The 18,492-nt window shown below is 46.6% G+C and overlaps 1 protein-coding gene across 1 annotated transcript; it reads left to right on the top strand.

Annotated features, from left to right (window-relative positions):
- Positions 1-12,207: 12,207 nt before the first annotated feature.
- LOC144108614 (uncharacterized) lies at positions 12,208-18,492 on the top strand. The gene is made up of 4 exons (XM_077641805.1): positions 12,208-12,354; positions 14,457-14,606; positions 15,997-16,153; positions 18,372-18,492. The coding sequence occupies exons 2-4, from the start codon at positions 14,468-14,470 to the stop codon at positions 18,490-18,492; spliced, it is 417 nt and encodes a 138-aa protein (XP_077497931.1). The 5' UTR covers positions 12,208-12,354; positions 14,457-14,467.

Here is an 18,492-nt window from a genome sequence, read left to right as displayed (position 1 = left end):
AAGCCGCAGTAACAGTGTGACTTCTCAGTGCACACTTCATCGAGGGAGAAAGAATGTTGGCAGTGAAAAAGAGATGCGACTTGGGCGGCGTAATGAAATGTTTCGGATTAATTGCACCCCCCCCCCCCCTCTGGCTCGGTGATTAGTGCGTTCAGCTAAGCGCCGTTGTGAAACACTTGCGATTAATGGTTATCGTTCCGATTAATGGTTCTGGTTAAGGAATGGCGCTTCCACCAACCCTTAGAACTTAGGCCCTGGATGCAAAGTGCGCAGGACATGTTTGACTGTGCGCTGCGCCTTCCTTGAGAGAATGTTGCAAAGGATCTGTGTTGGAAAGTTCCCAGTCGATCACAGTGCCGCAACACACACGCTCATGAGCGGAGGTCAGAGCTTATAATACTAGCTTTGAGCGTGTGTGTACCGTGCTTCTGCGCAATTTCAACAGTCGGGAGCACCAAAAGAACGCCATGAGTCGGCCTCGCGTCTTTGTAGAACGGGGTCACAGTTTGGTCGCCTTTGTGCAAATAGACTCCTAAATAATCTAAAGTGGCGTTCGACAGCAGTTTTTTTTTGTTCCGCCATGCAAAGATGATAGCGTCCAAAAATCGTAGGTCTCAGGGTGATCTCCACCGCGTCTTCGTTTTCAGGCGGATTCCTTGGCTGGAAGAAACGCGCTTACACCGCGTCCAACTTGATTGCAATCGCTGCACCCAAGGCGGCACCAATACGCCAAGCCTTAGCAAGAAAGCCGGTCTCACTGCAGAATCGCGGAGGGTTACCCTGTCGCCAAGCCATGATGTGAAAGCAGGTCCGACTGCAGAATCGAAATGGTTGCCTGGTCGCCAAGCCGTGACGTGAAAGCAGATGGAGTCAGCCGCAGGCGCACACCTCCTAAGCCGGAGGAAGCAGGCATGGCCCCTTCAACAGGTAAGTTGAATTTGGAGACTTGGGTGAGATAAGGTGCATGTTTAAGGGAACTTGTGGAATCACCTCACAGGTTAGGTGCAGCAAGAATTCTCTAGTAACCGACAGACCTCTAAGCGCTCGTTTCGCTATTGTTGAAGCAAACGTTAACCTCACAGTACAGCTAGTGTTACGTAGTTCGCAGCAGAACCAGACGATAGGATGGCTGCACAGAATACCGGCAAGCTCTCTCAGGAATGAAAGGTCTGGTTAAGGATAAGTTACCACATCAACGTTATTAGATTGTATTCCGCAGCTACTGTGTACCCTTACGGAAAGGTTACAAACTGGTAGGAACTATGGCAATGCTACTTGTAGACTAGTCTGTGAACATCGAAGTGGGTGCTGATCGTTATTCGAACAGAGTTTATCTTTTGTGACGCGGCGCCGTGGAAGCAGACTCAATGGTCACTTCCAGGTACAGTTTTATACAGTTGAAGACAGAAACGGCAAATGCCCTCAACGGGCAAATGGAGGCCCTCCAGCCAACAGCATCGACCGCCTGTCACGTTGTGGTTTTAATCTCCTTGCACATTCAAGCGTGGCATCTCAAGGCGGCTGGTAGCTGCAAGGAGACTAAGCAAGGATTAACCGCATTAACCACGACATCAATACAGTGGGCTTAGAGGGCCTCCTTTCATGGAGATACGTCGCTTCGTTCTTGAGTTGCGAGCTACTATGTCGTTGCTCAGGCTTGCTCGACCAACGTCTTCAGTCTTGCTGTGCACTCTCATTTCTGTCTTTTGCAAATGCTTGCACACTGCAACCTAGCCGAGCAGCGTTGTAGATTCTGACAGGGACCCTTTTAAACCATGTCTCAGTGCCAAGCTGCACTGTTCCCCAGTCGACTTGCGACTGCCAACTGGGTTTTTTAGTCAGCAGTTACTATTTTTGAGCTTTTAAGACGAACATTTCTGGTTATAAGTCTTCTAGGTGCCGTTAAGGATTCGGTGCTAGTTAAAACTATTCCGGGGACCACCACTACGGTGTCGTTGATGGGCCATGTGTACCGAAAGAGGCGTCGTAGCGGAGCGCTCCGGATATATCTCGAAATACGACATACGACCACCTGGAGCTCTTTAATTTGCACCGACACCGCACAGCGCACGGGCGTCTTTTTATTTTAAAGCGAAAGCTTCACTTGCCCCGAACTTGCGATTTTGACGTGGCCGTGCTCCAACGAGGCACATAAAGTCACAGCGCGCGCCTCACCGCAGATATTTCTCTCTCTCTCGCTACCTAGTCAATATTGCACATGCGCCACTAATTGCACCGAGCCACAAGTGTTCCGCCGCTGCGCAGCGCCGTGTCTTTCCTCAAAATGCAACTTTCAATTTTCAGTTATGCTTTTCTCCTTACACTCCCTCCTTTATCCCTTTCTTTAGGGCGCGGTTCAAATGTCCACCGAAATATGTGAGACGGTTACTGTCCTTCGCGCGCTCGCCGCGCCATCTGGCATGACGGCACACCGCGCGGCTCGTCGCCGCCGCCGTTTGGTATGACATCACACCGCGTTCGGGCATATTCTCACAGCCGGCCTCCTCTACGCCGTGGCGGCGACGGAGCCGAAAACCGCGGCAGCAATGGAGCGGCGCGGGGTTCTAATCTAAGCAAAAGTTCCCAGGACGTCCAAGCACCTGTTGAATCGATCCCACACATGATGTTATTAGTACTGAGGGGTCCATATAAAAGCATCTGCTCTACTTTTTTTGGACCCTAGTTAGGAAACGACCCCAACAACTGAATCATGAAAGTGGATACTCTCCTGCCGTATGCACTATTCTGATAGGGTGTTGACAACACAATTTAGATCAGCAACATTTCACTCTCTGTATTTCAACAGCAGCACTTTTTTCATCGAACCGAAAAAATAGAACACCTCTCCATGGATGCTTTCATACGACCGCACCTCTCTATAGGGAAGTGGTTAACTGGCAGGTGATATAGCACTGCATTTCAGCTAGATCTTGCGTTCTCTGGGCACTTTTGTCTCCGACTGAACATACAGGACCACAGCTGCCACAGCTGCATGGGTGGAGTATAAAACTCATTGATGGCCAGACTCTCCACCACACCATTAGCCAATGCCAGCTGGGTCCCTCACGTACTGACATTTTGCCCATGAATCGGGCATCAATAGCAGCTGACAACTTAAACCATTCACCTATTCAATGTGAACCAGAACATAACCTTTCTTTGAATTGGTTTCATTGAGTCAATTAAAATGGTCCACACTCCCAACACTGTTGGCATCACATAAAAACTTTAAAGGGACTAGAAACCCAAATATTAAGTCAGCATAGATTATTAGTAGGTCAATGTTCCAAAAAATGTCAGTCAAATTTCACCAGCGTAGAGATTTTTCTTAATGAATGAAATAGTAGAAACAGCATACAGTTTTATTGCTACTGGTGACGATGTTGATGATAACATTGCAATGAACAAACCACTGGCTGAGCTTTGTAGATTGAAAAAAAACGACAAGTATACAGATTGACAGAACTAGTATTTCTCGACCGAGGTTTGCATATTAAAATGTAAAGCGTAAAAGGCATAACAAACAAAGAACAAGACTCCTCCAGTGTAGTCACAAGGGTTGTAGTCTTGGGCCTTATCCCTGCATGGTTAGAGAATGATTCCAATAGTTACATGTTTCTTTCCGGTAAAGCCATTACAGAACAAGTGTAGAGGTGTGCGAATACCGAATAGTACCTCTTGAATCGAATATCGAATAGTAACAAATTTACTCAAACATGTGCTGAAGTGCTTGTAATTTATAAGTTCTCATGCAAAAAAAAAAGCCGCTGCTGCACGTGATCCGGCAACAGGTTTTCTTGCCTGGACGTGGCAATGTTGCCAGTTGTACAAAACAGTTTTTCACTTGGAACTTGCGTTTCTGATATTGCCAGGTATTTCTGGCCATTCTGTACAGCTGACCTTAAAATTTCTGCTTGCCTGTTTTCCTCCAGTACGTAAAAGGGTCTTCATCCTTGCTGCAAACTGGCTCTCGAAGATGCCGCTGAAGTTCATCAATGTTGCCTGGTTCACGGTTGTCTCTCTTCCCAGATGACATTGCAAGTTTGTCAATATTGTCCCATATGCTGGCACTGCACTGCTTTTGTGGTGTAGATGTTGAGGGCTCCGCACAGTCAGTGGGTGGTGGGATTGGCGAGCTCTGCAGCTCAGTCCTTATCGTTCCAGAAGCCTTGTTTCTTGTAAAGCTTCAGTACAGAAGTTGTTTTTGAATCATGGGCCGCATGCCGTTGCCATGAGGTTCTCTTTTTGCTCATTGTGGTTAGGCGATCTTGCCTTCACAGTTTTTTGTATTTTTTTGCGAACAGTGACTTGTCTTCATCCGCTGCAGTACAGTCGTTCAGCACTATGTGCGTTCCGTATTTCTGCCCACTCATGTCTTTTGTTCGGATGCAATTGGCTCAAGGACCTTGACCAGTCCAGCCACTGTTTTCCATTCCTGTGGTGTCAGGTTGGATACCACTGTCTCCGACGTAGCGTGTTCAAGGCAGACTGCTTCTTTAAGCTGAAGGAGACGTGATAGCATGTCATGCTCGCTATTCCGTCTTGTGTCTACATTCTGGACGAGCTCCAGGAGGGGTAGCTCCATCCGCTGCTGGCAGTCCTTTAGTCTTGCTGCAGCTTGGGCACTGTGCTTGTAAGAGCCTACTATTGCACGGCCTTTTTTAAGAATGGCCGGTACTCCTGCAGTTTTTTCATTGGCATACTTGATGACCAACTGCAATGTATGGCCCGAACACTGCACTGAAAGTCCCGGAGAGCTGCGCGGAAATTTGGAGCATTGTCAGACACAACAAAAATAGCTACCTCTTCCAGTGGCAGATCCTATTCACTCGTCGTTGCTTCCAGGAGAGCTAAGATGTGGCATGGAGTGTGACTGTCAATCACGTGCGGGCCAACAGTTTTGACAACAGTTACCAGAAGTGAACTATCGATTACAGGACGCGCACGCAATGAGCAGGAAGTGCTAGTGGGACCCTGACTGCCGCACAATACTTCAGGCAATCTGCAGGTGTCGTCACTGTCGCTTGTGGATAACAAATAAAGTAGTTTCAGTTAAAACAAATGGTCACCGAACGTATTTCTGGATAAAGTGATTTAAAATTATGTATTCAATAAATCAGAGAAAATATGGACAGTTAGCAAGAAGCACCTATGCTGTGATGGCAACCTGGCTACCAAGTGTTTCCCAGGCATATGATGGCATCGGCACTTCTTACAATGTTGCCACACTGCGTAAACGAGCAAGGATACAACCGGTACAAAATTGAGATTATTTAAGATATCTAAAGCACAGCTTGCATTTTATGTAGGGGTGCGCGAATGCAGTCGAGCCCACTTATAACTGCTGGAGTTATAACGAACACTCGTTTATTACGAACAAAGGCAAACCTACTATCAAATCATGTATTAGGGCAATGGCGTTGCATCTCAGATACAGTGAACAAGTGTGGCTGCACAACTCAGCTACAGCGATTGAGGAGGCACTGTGAACTCGGTCCTGAAGTAGAAAACCTCAGTTTCTCTTTGGAGCACAGAGCGACGAGCACCTCAAAGTCCGCATGACAACACCTGCCCTATTTCTAAAGAAAGAGCGCAACCTCCGGAAAGCAAAAATAAAAGAATAAATTACGGTCTGTATGGAGCGCCAACAATGCTTTTCTTAAGATGCGACCATCGAAAACGCATGGTTTCAAAGAGGGTGATGAAAAGTGCAGTAAGCTTTGAGTTACCGTCCTTGAATGGCTGAGCATGGAAGAGAGTGACCAGCGGACACCATGTGTCTTTGCGGAGAGTAGCAAGGCTGCAGTGCTTTAAAATCTACATACTCGTGCGACGACTGGGCAATGCATGAGAGTTTAATCAATGAGTACGCCACTAAACATAAATTTGCGACTTGTTTGCCGAGTGGCTTGTAAAAAAAATTTGAGTATCCCGTTCGTTCTCGACAACCGTCGGTGCGCACCATGTGCTACCTTTTCTGACTGTGGCAACCACATTTTTCTGCCAACAAACACGACGAGCCAGACGTGCCTCTTGACATTGGCGTAATTCACATGCTCCAGGTGTTTTGTCGGAGCCCCGACTCCTGTGCATACTAAGAGCAATGATCGCAATTGACTGATAAGGTGCCGAAGTCTCTGTCCGGGTGACTCTGTTCCCTACCATGGAATAAGTTCGCGTGGATAGAACTGCCTGCAGCGTGCATCAGGAGTTGTTTCCGTAAGGCAGACATTGTGATGCAAAAAATGACGGAGGACGCTGTCGAACACCCACAATATGGAGCGCGTGCTTATTTTTGGCAACGCGTCTTTAATACGCAGCTAGCCCAGCCTGATGTCGCCTGGGATGAATTTGCTTTGAAACGGACTATTAGTGTGGTCATAGTTCGCATTTTTCCTAAGGCCACCTCTGTATGAAATTTCCGGCCAAATACCTTGTCCCATTCCATACTGTCCCGTTTCTTTAGCGCTGTGTTTCTTCCTAATGTTCGTTCACCAACTCGCCCTACAATGCACCTTAATACTTTTTTGCAACTTTGGAATATTATGTTTAATGAATGTTATTCAGTTTTATTGTAAGCATTATTACCAAGTAGTACATGTTTTTGCAGCTGATTAAAGCTTTTATATTCCTCATTAATGCCACATAGAGGTTTTTAAAGTAAGAAATTATGCGCTTAGGGTTCAAAGAAACGAAATAAAGAACACAAAACTTCCTACTGGCAATTTGTTCATGCATGATACGAGAGTAAAAATCATATACATTGTTTATAAAAAACGTTTGAGTGGAAAAAGGAGATAATTTTTCTAAATTTTTTACAGGCTGTTTTGCACTAGTTAGCAAAATTGAAAGGACTATCACAAGACAGGAAAATTTTTTCCAAGCGGATATTAAGGGGAATTGCTTTGGACAGTTCAGTAAAATGCTACAGATTTTGTGTGAAAAAGCAGAGATTGTCGAGCGCAAACTCTGCTGCATCTGGCAGGCATGGAATGACCCAAAAACTGGTGAAGTAGCATAGGAACCTGACACTGAGACTTTTGTTCTCTTGTCAGCTCTGCTAGGATGCTTTGAACTAGTCAGACAGGTTCTATGCAACACGGGGAATGCACACAACCATTGGCCATTTTCGTGTGGTTGAGCTGTTTTTGGTATTTTCTTCTTAACCTTGGAATAGGCTGCCATATCTTGCTAAAGAAAAAAATGCAGCCATTGGTCGAACATTATTTTATGTGATTAAAGGCAAATAATTGGCTCTCCTTTCTTAGTTTGGAGGCCGTTTTTCGGAACAGGTTTATTCGCTCATTCTACTATATGAATTACAGAGGTCATCTTGGCACCTTTGCGTGTCGCAAGTGTGGTGATTAACTGAAACCCAATGATTGTCCATTAAGACTTCTGTAGTATAATGTGGGTCCTTACTAGTATGTATTCTCTCATGTGTTGTATGAAATGTGCTTCATGTTGTCCGAGCAGTTTGGCCACAAGGCGTCTGCTACTGGAGCCACAGCACTTGATGCTGGTGGCCCTTATTCCCCTGGCGCCCTGGGAGCAGACGGGGGCCCAAGCCTGTTGTGCAAGCTCTGCAACGTGGCCGATCATCGTCTCTACAAGATTGTTAAATGGTGAAAGAGCCTGCCTCTTTTCAGGGATATCCAGGTGGGGGTCTTTACTGTTTCTCATGAGCAGATTATGTTTGCAATTACTAAAATTTTCTGAGGAGCCAGCGATGGCGTAGAGGTAGAGCGGCCGCCTCGCGTGCAAGAGGACCGGGGCTCTAATCCTGGTGCCGCACAATTCTCCACCGGGTTTAAAAAAAAAACGTGTGTCGATGGAATTGCATAACGAGGCCTGGGGTGCGGCCTGATCTCGGTGACCAGAACCGATAACGCACTCCCTCAACAGAACAGGACTCCGCCACCCTGGTGTAGTACTTGGCCACAACCTTCTACGAACAAACCAATTAACCCTCGGCCCTTAGTTCCCAGCGGCTGCGGAGCAACTGACCGCGGTGACGGTCAGACCTGTTACGCAGCTCAGGGTGCTAAGAATTTCTGGCTCCGGAAAGGCCACCATTGGAATCTGAACTTGGCAACGTTTTACGTTAGAACTTTATCTAGTGAGGCAAGCCTAGCAGCGTTGTTCGAGGAGCTAGCGGGAACTAAATGGGATGTGATAGGACTTAGCGAAGCTAGGAGGACAGGTGAGGCGTATACAGCACTAAAGGACGGACACATACTGTGCTATCGCGGATTAGAGGATAGATAAGAACCAGGTGCTGGATTCCTCATTAATCAAGATACAGCTGGCAGCATAGAGGAGTTCTGTAGTATTAACGAGAGGGTAGCAGCTATTTCAATTAGGCTGAATAAGAGGTACAAGCTGAAAGTGGTGCAGGCCTACGCGCCTGCATCCAGCCATGATGACCAGACCGTTGAAAGTTTCTATGAGGACGTAGAATCGGCAGTGAATAAAGTAAAATCACAGTACACTGTACTGATTGCCGACTTCAATGCGAAGGTGGGCAAGAAGCAGGCTGACGACCACGCGATAGTTGAGCATGGTCTAGGTTCTAGTAATATCAGGGGAGAGTTATTAGTCGAATTCGCCGATAAAAATAATTTACGGATCATGAATGCTTTCTCTCGCAAACGAGAAGAGAGGAAATGGACCGGGAAGAGCCCCAATGTTGAGGCTTAAAAAGAAATCGACTTCATACTGTGCGCTATACCTGGCATCGTTCAGGATGTGGCCGTCCTCGGAAAGATGCGCTGTAGCAACCGCAGAATGGTAAGGTCTCGAATTAGCTTATACGTGAAGAGGGAACGGAAGAAGCTAGTGATGAAAAACTTCATTAACAAGTTAGCCGTAGGAGGGAAAGTACAGGAATTTAGGAAAGCGTTGCAGAATAGATATTCGGCTTTAACTGAGGAAGGCGATCGTGATGTTCATACAATGAACGATAATCTGACAGCCATCATTACGGAGTGCGCAGTATAATTAGGCGGTAGGACAATTCGACAGAATACCAAAAAGCTATCTCAGGTGATGAAAGATCCGATTAAGAAACACCAAAGCATGAGAGAGTCTAACCCTACCGTTAGAATAAAAGGGATAGAGCTATCGAAGTTAATAAATAAGCGCAAGGAAACCGACATAAGGAAGTTTAATATAGAGAAAATAGAGCACGCTCTAAAGAACGGAGGTAGCCTAAATGCGGTGAAGAGGAAACTAGGCATAGGTAAAAGCCAGATGTATGCGTTGAGAGACAAGCAGGGCAATGTCATTAGCAATGTGGATAAGATAGCCAACGTAGCCGAAGGGTTCTACACTAACCTGTACAGTAGCCAATGTAATCAGAGTGTTAATGAGAAAGACAGTAGTACACAGCAGTGGGTCATCTCGAAAGTAACGTAAGAGGAAGTAAAGAAAGCCTTAGGAGCAATGCAAAGGGGAAAAGCAGCTGTGGAGGATCAGGTAACAGCAGTTCTCTTGAAGGACGGAGGGGAGATCGTGCTCGAAAAACTAGCCACCCTGCATACGCAATGCCTTATGACCTCGACTGTATGGGAAGCTTGGAAAAATGCAAACATTATCCTAATTCATAAGAAGGGAGACGCCAAGGACTTGAAAAATTACAGACCGATCAGCTTACTATCCGTTGTCGACAAAGTATTTAGTAAGGTAATCGCTAATAGAGTGAGGGCTACCTTAGACTTTAATCAAGCGAATGATCACACAGGCTTTCGTAAAGGATATTCCACAGTAGATCATATTCACACTATCAGTCAGGTGATAGAGAAATGCGCAGACTATAACCAACCTCTATATATAGCCTTCATTGATTGCGAGAAAGCATTCGACTCAGTGGAAACCTCAGCAGTCATACGGGCATTGCGTAATCAAGGGGCAGAAGAGCCTTATGTCAAAATTCTGGAGGATATATATAGCAACTGCACAGCAAATATATTCCTCCATAAAGTCAGCAATAAATTCTAATAAGGAAGGGCGTCCGGCAAGGGGACACGAACTCGCCATTGCTATTCACCGCCTGTTTACAGGAGGTATTCCTAGGCATGAATTGGGAACAGTTGGGAATAAGAGTAAATGGAGATTACCTAAATAATCTCTGGTTCGCTGATGGCATTGCCTTGCTGAGTCACTCAGGAGGTGAACTGCAAATCATGATCAATGAGTTAGACAGGGAGAGCAGAACGCTGGGTCTAAAATTTAACATCCAGAGAACCAAGGTAATGTTCAAAAGTCGAGCAAGGGAACAGCAGTTCACAATTGGCAGCGAGGGCGCCCTCGCCGCGGCATTGCAAATACTTGGGAGTGCGCCGACAAAGCACACCCTCCCCCGGAAGGGACTGGGTGCTCCCGGAGGGGGGGGGGGGGGGGGGGGGGGGTGAGGGTAGGAATATGAAGCCAGCGCAGCAACAGGCGACAGGTTGCATAAACACCTGTGCTTTGTGTCAACCACATGCATACCATTCCCCTTCTTCCCAGCGGGAAGGCTTTCTTCACATAAATTCTCGGGATGGCGCTTTTCGCCTGTTTCTCGTTTTGATGCGTAGAAAGCAGATTATGCGGTTTCTAGCGAAAGCAGCCTTTGTATTAAAGTGCACATACCATATAAACGCCTTATAAGGCTCAGCTTGAATATCGTCAGGACATAGCTTGAGCGAATCACGCGTTATTCTTGTGCAAAACATATAAACCACTTAGCAAACAAGTGTTCCTCCTCATTTTAAGAAGAAATTATTCCTTTTCACCCAATTTTTCTGTAAGAAGGCTCACTTGTAAAGTGCTTGTATTAACAGACTATGGAATTCTAACAGCAAAGAGAAAACTCTCAGAGAAAACCGATCGCTTATAACGAAGAAAAGAGAAGAAAGCAAATACGAGTGTCTCCATCATCAGTCGATTTCGCAAGCAAAATGCAGGCGTCGATATCGAACTTCAAACGCTGATCCCGGAGGGCAGGCTGCACCGCCATTCACTTGAAACGGCGCGAACCGGTCGTTCTCGGTGTAGACGTCAAGAATTTGAAACTAATGGCGGCAAAATTTGTAATTTGGCTGCTATTTCTTTTCTTGGCCTTGTTGTCCGATATATAAACGCGAGGAGATTGAAGCCTACATTCGTCACTTACTGTGGGACTGCCAAGCACTCAAGCCTACAACGATCCGGCACCTGAAGGTAGCGGGTCTTTCACCAAGCAACCCTGCTTCATATATTTCCAGGACGCAGAGACCGTACCATCGCTCTCTACTGGACTTTATCAAATCAGCTAGCCTTTTTCATTAATTTAATCATTACTAAATCGTTCATCACACCTTCCCCCATCACTGATGCCCTTAGACAATAAATCTGGCTTTAAAATATCAGTTTTCTCAGCTGTGAATATGGTCTTTGTTGCCTGGCATACTTTAACGTACGTAGAAAGAGCCAGAGATTCACTTTATACTGAAAACAGTAAATCAGTGGATTTGTCTTCGGTGTCCCCTTTAGAGTTTTAACGTATACGGCAAATGTATTTAACATTTCTGTACGTTAAACATTTATCCACCCAAAATGTCCCGTTCCCCCTTCCCCAGTGTGGATTAGCAGGCCACGGTCACCGCGCCGCAGGCCGACCACTCAACCTTTTCTTTATTTAAATTGTTTGTCTCTCTCTCTCTCTAAGGACCACTGCCTGAAGCTGAAACAGATTTTTTCCGCAGATTACTCTTTACTGAAGAGCGTTAGAGCGCATGAAATAGATTAAGAAGATAGTTCAACGCACGCTAATACTGCCGCATAAGAATATGAGTACCGAAGAGACATTAGTCACGAACAGGACAGAGCCTACCTTTTGTAACCTAGCCAAGCAATTACATGTTTTGATATAATTTCTTCTGTATCATTATTGTGACTTATAAATCTGAAAGGAGCGCGTTGCCAGGAATTTTATGCCGGGTTCATAGCGTTGTTTCAGCCTTTGACGAATGGTCAGAAATAAAACCAAATCGAAACAGAACCATTAAATCCTTATGACCCATGGCTCGTGTGGGCAAAGCGACCTCCGCGCCGACCGAACGTTATTTTCCGAGCGAATAATTTCGGGCGAATGATCTGAAGGCTCGTTGCACACGCCGCCATTTTCTTTAACAAACTATACGAGACTTTCTCTTTTATTTGCAGCGTTGTCTCGTTCCTTAAGGAGAGAGTTGCGTTTCCACTGCCTCCCGCGACTGAAGCACGTCAAGACTGGAAAACTAGCGACTGCACCTTCAACGACCGCAGCGAGAAAGCAGGTGGACGTGGTGGTAACCGGACAATTCCGCTCAGCCGCCACACTGAGGATTACCGGTAGGCATGGGATCAAGTTTCGGCGCAATGCCTGCCTTTGCTCTGCGCCACTAAATCGCAGCCGTTGACATTAAAGTGAAATCCCGTTAATGCTAACGTGATTAACGGAAATTTAAGGTTTAGCGTTGTTGATAACCTGTGTATTCGAATCTTGCATAATTCGACGCCTTCGTCTGTTTCTCTCCAGCTTCGGATATTAGCCTTGAGACTGTACCACAGAAATAGAGACAATCTAATGTTACGGGTTTGATCCCGTTGCTGCAGCTCGCTCTGAGATGAAAATGAGATTTTAAATTTGTAGCGAGTCGAAAGTGCCTAGTTGCTGGAACTTGGCAAAGCCGGCAATAAATTATAGCAGACTTTCAGAGCTGTTAGCAGAACGATTATATACATTGGAATAGCAATGCGGTGGGATTAGAGTACGTATCGCGGGCGCCACTGCAGCTATGTTGCATAGCAAGAGCTGCAAACAACCTCCGCATTTAACGGTGGCACCAATGTTTCGAGTTCCAAAGATTAAAATGGAATTTGAATTCATTTTTTCTCTCTCATCTCGTGGCAGTCGGCTGTCAGCTGCCTTGAAAGCACGCCGGTGCAGGCGCCTTGAGATCAAGAAGTATTTTGCAGATTTGTACGTCGTGAATTCCGAGGTCGAAATTCGCGAGTTCTAAGCAGGAAGTTCAGCCCATAGGTGTATTTTTCTTTGTGGTTCTTATGGATACCGAGCCTTCTGTGACATCCTGTTTGGGAGTCTTCTGAATACACGTAGTAGCCGACCTTGGAAAGATCCTTGTGTTTCCTCCAAATAGAACGCAGTAACTCAAGGCTACGCAGCATAAGGCAGCAGGGCCTGTGCAAATCCGGCCCTTACTCCACGCAGTCGGCTATGGTTACCTCGGGGTCCGGTTGGAACACCCTCCCACTGCAGAGCCCCCGGCAGCTTACATTAAACCGGAACTCTCCACTCTGGCTTCTGTTATCCATACCATATCGCATGATACCATACGATACCATAGCACGTCATACCGCATCATACCATACTTCTTTCCCATCTGGAATTATACACGTCCCTTCATTCTCTTTTCTACCTGTTATGAATTTTCTTCGTCCTCTTCCATGACACGTGACTCATGACTTTCTCCTACGTCTGTAGAAGAGTACCTTGTGGAGCTCGCACTTCTGGAAAGCCTCGCAAGTTCGGGAACATTTCGCATTGGTTCAGCTCGCGTTTAGTTTAATGCTTTTCCGTTTTCTTACTTTGTGCTCGGGACAACGCAGTCTGCCTCGTGCATTCTATATGCCTGGGTGTCCTGGGCCGGAACCGTGGCCAAACGTTTCGTGGTGGCATTTATACTGGCACAAAAATTTGAAGCCGTCGAAGCGCTTGATACAGGGCAGTCACGCGTCTCTGATTTTTCACCCATCACCCGCGTTGGACGCAGGGCGCGTTCGGCGTGCCTCGGCGATCGACGGGCGTTGGAAGAACTCCTTTACGTGATCGATTGGCAAAACTAGCTTCATTTAATATGGCTCTATTGCCTACTGCTATGAAGAGGTGTAGGCTATGGTGTCATGGCCACTGTTATGCCGACAACAATAAATCTTCTTAAGAGTCTCTCCTTCTTTTTCCTAAACCCATAGTGTCTAGGGTCCATACCCATAACGCACTGCGGTTTTCTTTGCATGTCTTATGTGCAAGAGTGAGTCCTGGTGATAGCCTACTTCCGGCGGTCTCAGTCGCAGGAACAGTCAGATGGGGCACTGCACGGCGGCAGTAAAGCATAATGCGCCAGCTTTAGCATAAACACTATTCTTTGAATGGAATTAATATTGTTTTAATGCGGCCAAATGGTAAAGCTTCGCGTAATAAACCCGTCGACCAGTATTTAGTGCTCTTGCAAGTAATATTGAGCAAGGTGTATTCCAGGACGGAACTGGCATGAAAAGAATTTGTGACAGAACACATTCAATACCCGCAGTGGAATAATCGTACGGCCAGCTGTACAGCGCAGATTCCAGTGTGATTTGTGCGATATGTCTACCTGTCACAGGTGTTGCCACATCCCAAAAGAAGAGACTTGGCATTTTCTGCATATTCGCAGTCTTCCTCCTTATGGGCAGACAGGGCGAGGCAGCCGCAGCATCAAAGCTGGTGAGCAGCTTTCCGTCCAATTTGGCCGCCCAGTCACCAAGCCATAACCTGGAAGCAGGCAAATCACCGACGTGGCTGTCCAGTGTGGTCGACGGTCTGGGTCAGTGAGCATGGCCTCGTGTGTTTGGTGAGTGCAATGAGCTGCACAGTTGGCAGTTGTATGTAATGCAACTTCAGCAGAAGAAACAGGGGCTGAAAGAAGGGAACATTGAGGGTGTGCTTTTCTTATATCCTACTCGCCGCTACGGCTTATATTATATGACGTTTGCTGCAGATCTCGAGTTCATGGTTTTGTTGCCATCTCCGAAAGCCAGATGGAGACGCTTGTTCAGTAGGGCACATTGATTCAGGCACCCAAAACAGGTTTCTAAAGAAAACGCGCAGTGACCCCACGTCTTACTGGCCTGATGTAATAAAAAGCGTTAATATCACTAAAGACGTCTGGCTTCAAGGCTGTCTGGAACTTAAAATGGCCGCGGTGGTGTTCTACGAAGGTGTTCGCCGTGCAGAAGCGAAGGAAAGCAAGTATCAGCCATGGTGACTCATTCAGTCGGCCGCTGAGCCCGATGATGCGGTATCAAATGCAAGCCGCGGTTCGGTGAAGGTGATGCGTATAAAACTGCCGTGCGCTCTGCGATGCCAGTGCAGGAAGAACACAAGGCAGTCGAATCTAATCCGGAGTCATCCGCTGCACCATCTATTTTTCCCTTCTTTTTTTCTATCCCTCCTCCATACCGTCCATCACGGTGCAGTTCAGGTGTCTACCGAGTGCGATGCCGTTACTGCTTCCTTAATTTCGGCATCGCCAAATATTTGTTACTGTCGCAGTGGCCGTATTTCGATGCAGGCGAAACACAGAAGGCACCCGTTTGGTTTGCGATTTCATTGCACGTTAAAGATCCTCAGGCAGGCGAAACCTAAGCACCACAGGTAATCGGCTGAGTATTGGAAATGACTGGTGTCACTCTGGTCCTACATTGGACTGGCCTTTGCCAATATATTTCCAATATTGGGCCGATCAGTTGTGCTGCCGGGGAATTATTCGTAAACAAAGACAGGAAGAGTTTGAATGGACACGGAAGTTCCACAGGACTGGCAGTGTTCACGACAGGAATTTGTACTAAAAGAGCAAAGTAAATGTTTCATTTGGTTTTGACTCAATAGCAATAACGCACCATGAGGCCAAAATGCTTCGGCGGTCTTAAAATTCTCCAACTAGATAAAGGGCACACACCTCATAAGACGGAAGCATTCTCTTTGACTGGAGTGGATTGACATAAAAAATCCGGAGGTCAAGCTACATCTGGTAAAAGCATCAAAAGCCGCCAACATATAATGGCGTTTTGCGCCATCTCTTTGCTATGGCGTCGCTTGTGGCGTCATCCTTTACTTCACCACGCTTTTGCACGTAGCACATTGGTTTAAGCGAGTTAAGCCCCAGCTAATTTTTTTTCGACCTGCTATATGAGGCATCCTTTTATTCTTGCCAGGCCTGCTTGCTCGAGCAGAATCCTGCGTTTCCTTTCCTGTCACGGGAAAAGTTCACAGTGCCTGCAGGACCTCACCCAACGTCCGAAGCCCCAAGCCCGAAGCGTGGAAGCCGGTGGTGCGTGGCCAGCCTCCGGAATTATTGGATTGCGTGCCTCGGTGAGTCACGATATACCTCGGTTCATAGTTAGCTTTAACGGTAAAGTGCCGAACTACTGCGGTAGAATCTGAGTACTAATTCCCGTAATTCGAATTGGCGTTTTACACGAAGTCACTTTTTGGTATTACCAGTCTTGCTGGAAGAGGAAAGTGCAACTGTGGACATTTCGCGGGTCGTTATTGAGTTCACTTTCCCCTGTCGGCCAATCAGATAATGCGTCCTGTCATATAGTTGAGCATCCGCATCGTGTGCAGACGCTTCAGGTGTTCCTGTTACGTAATCGTCGGGAACCAGGTTACTGATACGAACAACTCCTTCCGTCCAAGGGCAGAAACACCTAAAACAGTCCTCACGCGAAGTCAGATTTCAGTCAGATATACTGAACAGTGATGTCGCTCCCCGTGAATGAACTTAACGCTTAGTCACGCTGTGTACTACACAGTTTTGTACGAAGCGATCTTGGAGTTGTTTCTGAGAGTGGGCTGCACTAAGCAGTGATTCGTTTCAGATCAATTTTGCATCCGTCATCTTCGCAAATGAGCTGGATTTTGTCTTATAGGGAACGCAGAAAACAAAAACTTCGGGCCTTCTTACCCACATTCTTAAAGGAGAAGTGCATTCCAAAGTGAGAATCGCGCGCACACAAGTAACGCACAAGTACTTGCTTTTGGGAGGTAAGACGCCTAAATGCGGGAAATGATTCATGTCCGTTTATACTGTCCATTTCTGGAAACGCATCATCATACTTGCTTATCAAAATTTTACGAATAACCTGGGAGGGCGGGTCGAGGCTGATCCTTCGTGCCACCCGCAAAGTTCTCGTGTGAGTAAAGGAATTCACGGTTCGGTTTGTTTGTTACCTGAACGAAACAATTCTAACGACGATTACGATATTCAATGCGAAATTTGAGCGCAGCTCTGTCGGTGTTTCGATTTTGCAGTGTATTCGGCGGAGAGAGAGAGAGAGAGAAAAAAACTTTATTTGGGTGCTTTCAAGAGCTTGCCGTCTCGAGGCCTCCGTCGTCTTCACTGCGCTGGCGACTTGAGGCCTCTTCTTAAGCAAGGTTGGGCCCCTATTCCAGGGCTCCACTAAGCTCAGCTACCTAACTTGCGTGCTGCACTAAAGCCCTTTTGGACGTGAGCTCGCAGCTCGTGAGCCGACTCTCCCATTGCTAGGCACTCGGGTTATTGCGTTGGCGGAATGTTTGGTTGCGTTTACATTCCCATGTGATGTGGTAGAGTGTGAGTGTGGCCCCGCGCCAGGGGCAGGTATCTCTGTACTGCGTCGGGTACATTTTGTTTAGGATGTATAAATTTGGGATGGAGTTTGCTTGCAGTCTGCGAGAAAACGTTGCTTCCTCTTTCGTCAGGGCTTTATGCGGTGGGGGTATTTAGCTCTCGTCCCCCTGTGTAGGTTTAGGATGTCTGTATATCCTCTCTCACACGCGTGTGGGCGATACTCCGGTGCATGCGACTGCCCCCCGACTTAAGGATCATAGTGTTTACATCGGCGTGCTCAGCAAACGTTAAGACGAAATCCAAACATCCGAGGATGTTTCCTTGCCTTAGAAGGATGTTTCCCTTCCGGAAACATTCCGGAAACATCTCTTTTATGACACAAGATACGCCATCTACCACATGAATTTTGCACTATTATTGCGGTTTACAGCTACCTTTGCTCCATCGAAGAATGTTATATACAACGCTCTCCGACTCAACTGTAAGCTTTAACCCAACTCTCACCCTAGTCTTTCTGAGCGGGAGGCTCACATCCTTCGACAGATACAACTCGACACACTTGTCACAACTGCACGACTTTACCTGTACAAATTCCGTCGCGATCCTTCATATAACAACTGCTCTTCCCCTTATGCCAACCTCTCCAGCTGTTTATTCTCCCGCCCGGTTTCTCTGCAATCGTATTTATTTCGAACCCCCTTACACGCACTGTCGGGAGCTGGCTGGACTGGCTTGAAGCTGAAGGTGAACACGAACAGCGTTTTCTCGTGCAGCAGGCCATCGTCGTCTTAGGGGTCTAAGTGTTGTGCCTAAATAAAGTCTCACATTAAAGTCTCACATTACTGCCACTAATATCGTATAACATTTCGCCCTCCTCTACGGGTGATGGCCCTATGATATACCACTTCACCGCATTATCAGATGGCACTGACATCTTAATTATCATTGAAAGTTTCTATCTTTTTTTTTCTTTTTCAGGGACATGCCTGGAGCACTCGGCTTATGCTCGATTACCATGGAGGCACTTGGTCAGGTAAGCTTGGCTTCCCTGTTTGTCCAACATGCGGGTGTCCAAGAAGTTCTCGAGACACTAAAATAA

The sequence above is a fragment of the Amblyomma americanum genome, chromosome 10 (genome assembly GCF_052857255.1).
Source record: "Amblyomma americanum isolate KBUSLIRL-KWMA chromosome 10, ASM5285725v1, whole genome shotgun sequence".
In the NCBI taxonomy this organism is placed as follows: domain Eukaryota; kingdom Metazoa; phylum Arthropoda; class Arachnida; order Ixodida; family Ixodidae; genus Amblyomma; species Amblyomma americanum.
Note: the sequence above shows the minus strand (reverse complement) of the source record. Positions and strands in the feature narration are given on the sequence as shown.

Bases quoted from the DNA above. Each gene is read 5' to 3' on its own strand.
- LOC144108614 (XM_077641805.1), top strand. From the start codon at position 14,468: ATGGGCAGACAGGGCGAGGCAGCCGCAGCATCAAAGCTGGTGAGCAGC. The intron at 14,607-15,996 runs GTCAGTGAGCAT...TATTCTTGCCAG, and splicing joins CAGTGTGGTCGACGGTCTGG to GCCTGCTTGCTCGAGCAGAA. The intron at 16,154-18,371 runs GTGAGTCACGAT...TTTCTTTTTCAG, and splicing joins TTATTGGATTGCGTGCCTCG to GGACATGCCTGGAGCACTCG.